Source organism: Battus philenor, unplaced genomic scaffold (genome assembly GCF_028537555.1).
Source record: "Battus philenor isolate CCGP_79_NKW_IND1 unplaced genomic scaffold, ilBatPhil1.0.hap1 SCAF_28, whole genome shotgun sequence".
In the NCBI taxonomy this organism is placed as follows: Eukaryota; Metazoa; Arthropoda; class Insecta; order Lepidoptera; family Papilionidae; genus Battus; species Battus philenor.
Window position 1 is genome coordinate 7326638 of NW_027181691.1, and position 10704 is coordinate 7337341.

General features: G+C 30.8%; 1 protein-coding gene across 1 annotated transcript; it reads right to left on the reverse strand.

The window, feature by feature from the left end:
- Positions 1-4358: 4358 nt before the first annotated feature.
- LOC137925909 (cecropin) lies at positions 4359-5115 on the reverse strand. Its single transcript, XM_068769394.1, has 2 exons — positions 4974-5115; positions 4359-4515 (listed from the first exon to the last, which is right to left on the reverse strand). The coding sequence occupies exons 1-2, from the start codon at positions 5067-5069 to the stop codon at positions 4423-4425; spliced, it is 189 nt and encodes a 62-aa protein (XP_068625495.1). The 5' UTR covers positions 5070-5115; the 3' UTR covers positions 4359-4422.
- Between the last annotated feature and the right edge of the window lie 5589 nt (positions 5116-10704).

Sequence of the window (10704 nt, forward strand, 5' to 3'; positions counted from 1 at the left end):
TAGTATTTAATTCAAATGAAAGTGTACAAGCAGATGGCTGAGAGAGACTTATGGCTCTGGTATAGAAATTACGGAACAAGAAGCGCGGCTTAGGTCAGTCTCTCATAAGCGGGTGAGACGACTTTAAAAATGTAACGATAGAAATCGAGTCAGGAACGTGGAGATCCATAGACGAAAGAAAGTTAAATCAAGACCAACACGCCAGCGGTTTGACGTAGGAGCAGGCTGGAAGAAATAGCTGTGGGGGCTTTAAGTTTCTGGAAAGGAGACTGCGGTAAGCGTAGCGTAAGATGTCCAGCTACAAGATAGGCAGATGATCTCATTCATATCCCTGGATGTAGGCCGCTTTAGACCAGTCTCTTGGGAAATCTATGAGGAAGACCCTGTGCAGCAGTTGACCTTTTATGGTCGAAACAATGGTAATGATATTAAAAAATATAATCAATGTATATTAAACTTAAAATAAATATATTTTTTTAACTACGCTAGTTATTGTTCAACAATTTAGAAATCAATTATTTATTGCATTGCTATTGAGGAACAGCGCATTAAAGAACCAGTTTGTCGACGTCTACGAGGTTCTTCACCCAGGCATAATTATATCATTAGTCATACACCCAACTACTAGAAACGCATAATCTAACCGCTTTTGCGACCATCAATATTTTTCCTGTTTCCGTTAATGAATGAATAATCGATATCGAGAATTACATGTGTGTAAACGTAGTAGGGGATTGACCTTCGCCTTGGTTTACAAATGCAAAACAATTACGTTTTATTTTTATAATGCCGCTATCTATGTATACAAATATTTAAGACTCTTTTGTTATAGACTCACCCACTTACTAAGATGACCCAAAAGGTGAATAAACGTTGTTATTAAGGTTGTCGAAAGATGGTTAATGCAGGCTGCCTTCATTCAGTCTCAATCAAAATCAAAAAAAAAAACCTATGTGGGATGTAGATGTCCAACAGTGGACGTCCTTAACGCTAAAATGACGATAAAAAATTATTAGTTATTTTGATGCTTGCGAACACAGATAAAATGGATATAACTAACATATTGTATAAGACGAAATGTATAAAACTCTGTAACGTTACATTAAAAAAAATGTATATTTCATGTGAATACTCAATTGTGGTGAATGGCAAAAATAAACAACGGTCGACTCAGCCAACAACGGCGTGCTAATAATAATAAATGAAATAATAATAAAAATAATAATATATAATCTAACCAAACCGCAGCTGATTGACGTTGGCTGGTTGCACTACTGCTGTTGTAATAATTTTATATTAGAGGGAAAAAGCGATAGCCTCTTTTACAATTTGCCCGAACTCATAGCTGACTTTTGTCATCGACGTCGTTTCAGCTCCTAGACACCCACTGCCGGGCATAGGCCTCCTTAAGATATCTATAGGGGGATAAACCAAAATCGTCACGCTTGGCAGACGGGTTGGCGATCGCAGTGTGTTATTATGGTACACAGAGGACGCTGTTGCCCGTCTTCTGGAAATTTGTTTATGTGCAATACCAATTTTGTACAATAATGCTTGTAGTAAATGACTACATATATATATGAATTAAGCATTATTATAATAATATAATCACATATTAAGTAATTTTAGTGTACGATATGATATAAAAAACTATTATAATATTAAATCAATAAATCAATCTCTGGAATACTATTTATTTGGATTTTTATTAGGACAGAGCGATAGGTTTATAACTTTCGACAGAAAGAAGTCTGTTGGAGCAGCTAGTAGAAAATAAGCATCCTGTTCTTGTGTTTGTGATACCATTATCATTATTTCATTCATGGGACGTCATTTGTCCACCTTGTACTACGCTGCTCATTTATTATATATTTATAAGGTAATCCTTAATAATGTAACAATAACATGGCATCTTATTGACGAGCCGTATATTATTGATTACAGTTGCTACTATGTATGCTATCTTTTTTATAATTTACAGATTATTATCTAGAACGATGTCAGGAGTAATTTGAAAAGTAAATAAATACTTTAACAATGTACGAAAACATCTATTTTAATTTTTATACATACGTTTCGCTCTGAAATTGACAGTTAAAACGTTTTATATTATTGTTGCTAGCGTTGCTGTTTTAAAGGTCATTGACCAGCTTCTTCCAAAATAACCGCTTCGTGATAATCATATTGACGGACAAGCGTCAGTTCAACTTCTTTATTTAGTAAAATAAATGATACTGCATTTTGCTAGTCTCTATGTTAGATATTAGTAATTAATTTTATAAAGGCAAGGATAGCAAGAAAACAAGTATTGTCAAAAAATAAAACGCTTTTAAAGAATACCCTAGAGATAGAAGAATGAAGACTACATCACGGTTATAAAATTATCTAAATATCTAAGTCGAAGAAGAATTTGAATTTTATATATTAGATATATAAGAGAATAATATGTAACTAGTAAGAAAATAGAGAAAAACATACTTTGAATAAGTGATTATAATAAAAAATCTTAAGCATGATCAAAGAGTCGCTTAGTAAGATATTTCGGCAAGATAAAGTCAAATTAACAAAGAGCATTTTGTACTTCACGTGTAGGACATTAACTTCAATACATTCTAAAAAATTAAACAACGTATTGTGGTAAGTATCGGGATTTACATATTGCGTGTTGGTGTTCATCATAGTTTTATTATTTAATATCAGAAATTTATTTTTAATTGTTGTAGTGAAAAATTTTATACATTATTTTCTAACATCGAAGCATCGTTTATTTTTTACGACTATCTAATTTTTTACGTTATTTATGTTGTGTATCCTTCGATATTAGCTGTATACATTAAAAGTATATAGTTTTACACATATTTTGTTAACATTTTATTGTTTTTTTGTTATATATTGTGTATATTTTAGTTATTTTCATAGTATTTTGTCATACGATATTTTATTTATTATATACTTACGATATTAGCATTATATTGATTTTATAAAAAAGACTTGTACGGGCTTTTAACAACTAAAAAGTCAGAGATTCCCAAAAGAATGGTTTTAAATAAATTGGTATTCAAATGGTTGTTTCTCATTACCTCATTAATAAAATATTATTTACGCGCCAAACTGCAAGAAATAATAATAAACTCGTACCGCGTAAATTTTATCTTCAATAAATACATTTAAAAAAGTTTTAAGTTAAACGGTTTTTTAATACCCATATTGTGGTGGTTGTGGAAAAATGTGTACCTAGTCCGCCATATTGAAACAGCGTCCATCTTGAATTTTAAATTTTGACATAATCATCGTGTTTTACTAGTGTAGCCCTTTCATTTGATACCCATATTGAGGGGGTTAAGGAAAAATATGTAATCCTCCATTTTGTATCGGCGGCCATCTTTGATGTTATCATATATCATGTTACTGATTTTATTATATTGTATTGTCATCTAAATTAAATGTGTGTACAAAATTTCAGATCAATCTGACAACGGAAAGGTGTTTAAATTTCAATTTCTAATTTTGACCCAAATAAATTCCGTACGGGTCGAACTAAATAAAACCGTTTAAAAAGTTAACAAATTCTTAGTGAGTCTGAGAGTATGACAACACTCGTTTTTAGTGAACGACCGCCCGCTCCTTAACCGCGAACAGCGGGGGCGGACCGTGGTTGGATCCGGATCCCTCTTCGCCTCGCCTATAGTCCACACTGCCGTCCTAAGCCGCATATACACAACATTAACATTACACATCTCTACCCAGGTAGAGCGGGTTACAATGTGTGAACGACCTTGTGCAACTGGAACGCGACTGTCTAGCTTTTATTTTTAAGTTCACGGGTCCTTCTGCTCCGTGAATTCAGTTCCGATGAAAAACCCCGTGCTAACAACATCAACATCAACCACGAATAAGAATAAGCTGAGTTTACATATACACAGTTGTAAAAGTTCCGCATGATATTTCATATCTTCAATTTTTTTAATTTCAATTTTAAGTACCTTATTAAATAAAATCATGATAAATTTCATTTAAAAAGAGCAACTGTTGAGCCAACTCTTTTCGGCAGATCAGCATTACTAGCCGCTGGAAGGAATGCTTGCTACTTATAATGTTAAAATAATCGACCATTTATAAATGCGTGTAAATGTCTATTTGAGATGATTTTTTGGTTTAAGATTAATTTTAATTAATTTGGTTATTATTTATGTCATACTAAAGCTTTCATAGTACTTTATACCATCAACGTCGCTATGTTGGTAATAGAAGTAATATACAAATACTTCTTCCAAATTTTCACTTTTCATTTATTTTGACTTTTTATGAGGAGAGTATTTGAAAAGATTTAGTAATGTATAAAATAATTTATTGGCAGTATTTACAATGTAAACTTAACCTAGGCTTAAATAATATTGCTATCATTACTTATAGTTTTAAGATTTATCCTTTGATAACAGAGGTGGCTTGTCCGACGACTGCAACTGCCGGTCCTGCTTTGATTATACCGTCACGAACATTTCTGCCGACTTTCTCCTGTAAAATGTAAAAACAATATTACGCTTATTAAATACTAAATGAATAAATGAATTTGTTTTTTAAATTTTGACTTTTGTTCAAATAATACCTCAAAATTAAAATCACAATTAAATATATAATAAGAAAATAATTTAAAAAGTATGTATGCATATAACTATAAAAAAGTTAATATGGTTCAGAAAAAAAAAACTTTGGAATGGTAGTGAGAACAAAGTATAAAATAAAAGTTTTTCTAATCGAAAAATAAACTTTATATCATAGTAATAAATAATAAAATAAAATGTAATCTCAAAAGAGATCGCAATTTAAAGAAATCATTAATGAATAAATAGATCATGACTTGACTTGGTGTTATAGCATAGATTATGCAATATCTCCTTTTCAATTAGTAATCTTGGTCTTTGAATATCGAACAGCACTAATTACCAATAACCGGAATAAAATGTTCAACTTACGATTTTCTTGAAAATCTTCCACCTAGGACTCGCTGAGGTGACGCTGAGGGCCGCCAAGCAAGCCATCACGAAAAACAAGATCTTCGCAAAGTTCATGTTTATTAATATACTTTTTAAATATTTTGTATATGCGGAAGCTACGAAAGCCTGTTATAGAATGATGAATGCATGAGCACGCATCCCGTTTTATAATACAAAATTCACCAATGTTAAGATTTCATTTATAAAACAATAAATCATGCTAAATTAACTTCTATTATGTTAAGAAAAAGGACCATATTTAGTAACGCGGGTCGCAAATGACGTATGTTCATTGATAACGCGTACTGTAAACATTCAGAGGGGAACATCCGAACTCCGGAATTGTAAGTGAATCCCCGTTTTAATTCGTTTTTAACGTTTGAAACAAAAGAAAAGAAATACTCTAAAATTATGAACATCTTTAATTTAACCCTTGTCGAATTTATGATTTGCGTTAAACGACTTTTATAAGTCATAAGGAAATGTTTGTTTTTTATTGCCAGCCAGTATTTTATCATCTTTATATAACGGACGAAACGAAATAGTTGAGCTGGTGTCAATAATATCAATTCCATTATAATGGCCATCAGGGCTTTGACATGTGCAACGATTCGCTTATCAGCTTTTTTTTGTAGACATAGTATAGCTTTGCTAATGACGTTGAACATGGATAACTTTTTACTTGCTTTTTAGGTTTTTTATTACTCCAAAAGGCTACTACGATTTGTCCTCGAAAAAAAAATCCGTTTTAATTGTCTGTCTCAAAGGCTTTCTGCTAAAATTATGTCGTCCTTTGGTTTATTAACAAATATTACCATGTTAATTTTAGCTACAACAATAGACGATCATTATGTACAATTTATGTAGAAGTAATAAGTACATTTAACCAATTACTGTGGTTTTTGATTGCTGTTAGATCAGGAATCTTATTACTTATTTGTTTACAGGTAAGTTTGGGGCTATTATTTATTTCAGCCTATGGACACCCAATACAAGGCATAGGCCTTTCACAAAGATCACTAGGACAACCAGTCTTACGATGCACGCATTCACAAACTTCCCGTGACCTTTACTAAGTTGACATGATGTTAGTTAAGTTGTCAGTCCACCTAGGAGGGAGTTATTATTCTTGTTTAAGTGCTTTTAAGTTTAAAGTTATTATTATTAGGCAAAAAGCTACGAATACTGCATTATCAGTAGGCTAGAAGCTATAAATTTTTGCTTGTAGGCTAGGAGTTATGTATACTGTATTGATTGATATTAGGTTTTGGGTTCTAATTCTTGTGATATTACTTAATTAGATATTATGAGGGTTTTTAATTATGAGTGCTATAGCGGTTGTTAGTTAGCTAGAATACATAAATTCTTAATAAATTTCAAGCTAACAATAAGTTATGAATAAGTAAGATATTTCAAGAATTATATCAGATGACATTTCTTATCATTTAGACCACTGTGACAATTTTGTAAACCATCCAGTGTGATTATGGTCGAATCAACTCAAATACGTACTGTTAGTAAGAGAAAGTTTAAAACATATATTGCATTACGTGTGTGTTACTAAAGATAAAATACTTCATAATAATTCAAATAACTATCCTTTAACAATACGTCATTTGGAAGCATAACTATTAGTTTTCTTCTAGTTAATTTGAAATTAATATTATTTGCGAGTTTTCTTAATACTTTAACTAGATAAATAAAAATCTATAAACAAACAGTTATTTGGGTTATCTTCTTAGAGCTTGTCTAAATTACATGAGGCTTAAGCATCTGGGATTATGGAAAAACGTACGCACTGATCTCTTTGTTTCTTATAACGATGTCAGACTTATTTCTTAGGCATCTGTTTTAGTGTACTCTATCTTATCGTGTTTTTTGGTTAAAAATATTGACATAAAAGATTTGATAGGTTTTAACAAGTATCATTTTTGAATGCCTTAAGTAAACTGAAAAGTTGTAAACGACTCAAAGATTTAAAATGTTCTTATAACTCGTAAATAAATTATTTATATTATTTTTTTTTATTACGTACAATACGTAACATTTCCGGGTTTTATTTAATAAACGACTTATGTAATTTTTTAAGCGTGTCGACTGTACTAAAAAAACAGAATTCTCCAAATTTTCGAAGGTGTTAATTTATTATCAACAGCATAACTCAAACGTAGGACATCCAATGCTAGACATCACTCTTCCCGTAGATGCCGACCTTTACAAAGTCTTTTATCCACCTTATGAGTGGACATCTTACTCTGCCACGTTCGCTTTCTGTTCCACATACTTGATTAGAACTCGCAGATAAATATTGTAAATAAATAATGAGAAATAACTTTTCCACCGCGCTTTCAGGAAGAAATAGCCTATTTTAGTTACAATTCAAATTCATTACGAAGGCTTATACTGGGCGTGGTCAGCGAAATAGTTTGACGGGACTTTTAAAGACCCCGCAAACGACAAAAACCCCGCAGGGCCTCTCAATGCCATGAGTCAGCACTTCGGGAACACAGTTTACCCATTAACAGATTCATTAGTCTGTTGTAGTTAAAGAACATTTTAATTCAACGAAAATCTTTAAAGTTGAAAACATGTTGAACATAATAAAGTTGGATTACAAAGCATTCAAGAAATATTCAAAATGTTTTTCGATAAATAGGCGTAGTACACCAACAAAAATAAAAAAAAATTACGAGTAATAGGCCAAAAATAAGTGAAGAACAATTGATGGTCTATTCGCAAAATGCTATTTCTTCCAGAATACAATAAAGAAAAATAAAGCGATCGGTCAAAAAGCTATAGTTGTTGAAAATGAATAAACATACATTAATTTATATAATACATAAAATATGGTCACATTTCCAAATTTCGCGGCATCCTTTATCTAGTCTATAATGTTCCGTTTAATTCGATTCCGTTCGTTCGATTAAAGAATACGTTACCAGTGAATTCAATAAGTTTTAAGTTGTTATATATTCTTAAAAAAATATAGTTAAGAAGTATTTACTCGACCATAAGTTATAAATTCATTAGTTTAGTACTTTTTTCTTACTCTATTTCTTTATTCTCTCTCATGCAAGTTCGATCCAGGCTAATTTGATGTTTTTATTTATTATCTGTAGATAAGAAGTACTTTTAAGAAGTATTTTTGTAAACAATCGTTTTTAAAATTAAATACATTATATCAACTTATATTTCGTACCGTGTAACAAGTTTTAAAAAAAAGTCTGCCAAGAACAAAAATTACTTCTAATTTCAAATGATCTCAGAAATTCTTCGGTTTATTACATATTATAATAAACGGGGATTTACTTCATTCCACGTCTGTGATACTTCTCAGTATAGATACAGATGTTTTGACCCGTTATCACTAACTCAACTTCACAACTCCACATTCAATATAAACCTTACGCTACTGTAATAATGCTCATTATCCTTTAATGTTTGATACATAACTGCAGAAATAAATTTGCAATAAATTTGAATATATAATGCCTTGGATATCGTTGTTTAATTCATTCATATTTTGAGCTTCACGAGCCAAAGCTTAATAAACGATACCTTTTAAAAATTAAAATTCTAAAAATGAATTTCGCCAAGATTCTTTTCTTCGTTATGGCTTGCTTCGCAGCCCTCAGTCTGACATCAGCCAGCCCAAGATGGAAGATTTTCAAAAAGATTGTAAGTACATTTTTTTACTAATTTGATACTAAACACACAATTTCTATATTCTTTTGACATTTTAATAACAGTATAGTATAATTTACAATTCATTATAATTCAAAAAATGTTATTTATCCTGCTTATTATAAAAATGTGTTTTTAAAATAACTATTTATTATTTCTCTATAATTTCAGGAAAAAGCTGGCCGCAACATTCGGGATGGAATAATCAAAGCAGGGCCCGCAGTCCAAGTGGTCGGACAGGCTTCATCGATTTACAAACAGGGATGAATAAAAATAGATCTTAAATCCATTAATATAAGGCTAACAATAGAATGTAACGAACAACTGCCAAATTGTATTTATAAAAATAGGTTAAGTAATTTACAATAAACGTTAAAATATAAAGTCTGTTTTGTTGACAAACCAGCTGACCCGATAGATACTGTCCTATGTTAGCTATCACTTATCATCAATTCGAAACTTTATAAATATAATGTATTGACTCATTACAAACCGTAGTGTAATGCTTTTTGATTCTGAAGCGTATAAAAATAATTTGTTAATGATGCTTTCAAAACGGAAACAAAAAAAAGGGAAAACACAATTGTTCATGTGAAAAACATCGATTTTCGAGATTGATGTGAACAACACTTAGCAATAGACTTTTTGATTTATTTTTCATTATTAGAAACCTGCAACTTTAAGGTTTAACTTATTAAAATAGGCGAATAAAACATTTAAAGTTGCTTCCAAGCAATAGTGTGACCCTGAAAAATAGGTATTTCATATACATTGTATATACAGCATACAGAATGATCGGTTTATAGGTGTTATAAGGGGTGATCGTAAAGACAATTTGCTATTGAGAAATGTATGGCACATTCTATTCTAAAATAAATGATTTTAAAAATATTTAGTAAAAAAAATATAATTAAATATATATTTAGTAATAATAGTAAAAAAAGCAGTTTCAAAATTCGGTTACATACATATTAAAATTAGTTATTGATTATTATCATCATCAATCCTTGCAGACTGCATTGCCAAGAGTCATTGAAATGTCGCATTTCAAGAGAAATAATAAATTATTGTGACATATTTTAGATTGATCACTACATATGGGTGATTGAAATTGTTGAAAAGGTTTAAATATTTTTCTGATAGATGCGCTATACTGTATAACCCATATGGAATAAATTATCTTAGTCAAAAAAGTCTATGAGAATTTACAATAAATATATGTTTTTTTCTCGTAGAAATTAAATTAAAATACTTCCACTGCGAAACACTTTCAAATTCATATATTATATTACTTAAGAATAATTGATAATATATACAGTACATAATATCAGACACACTTTTTATTCGAGTAATACAAAAAAACTGTTGTTTAATACATGAAACCATTTTTATTTTGACCCGCCAACCTTTTTTATTGGGTCATAAGTAAAATTTACCCATAATTCGCGAGATAAAATAAATGTGGTGTTAAAGTAAACTTTTCGACAAATAAAGTGAATATTCATTAATTAAGTTTCATTAATCAAGAATTTTTTCTAAATTTTATTATCTAAAAACATCGCTATCTCATTTGATTTTTCAAAGTTAGTTGTTTATTTAAAACGACTTTATCAACTAAGTTGATTTTTAGAGAAAGACTTACAATTCGTTCCATATATTTATCATTGTTATCGAAGCTGAACTTAAGCGTTAGTCATTTTTGCCATGATATCTGTTTGTTCGAAAGACTTCGAGTTGATTTTTTAGTTTTAAATATGGTGAACAAATACGTCGAACTAGTTAATGAAATAACAAGGAGTGAGCTGGTTTGTTGTGGAGGTGGGAGCGAGAGGTATAATAGCGATATCCATCTATAGCCTGCTGAGGAATTTGGGTGAAAATCGGCTTATTTCTGAGAGGCTTCTGAAGCCGCATTGATAGGATCATTTAAAATTAGATAAGTAGGTGGAAGAATCTGGTAGGAGAAGGTGAACGCCAATGTATTGCAATCAGTCTTCCGTAAACCTATTGCGCCGGTCATCATCCC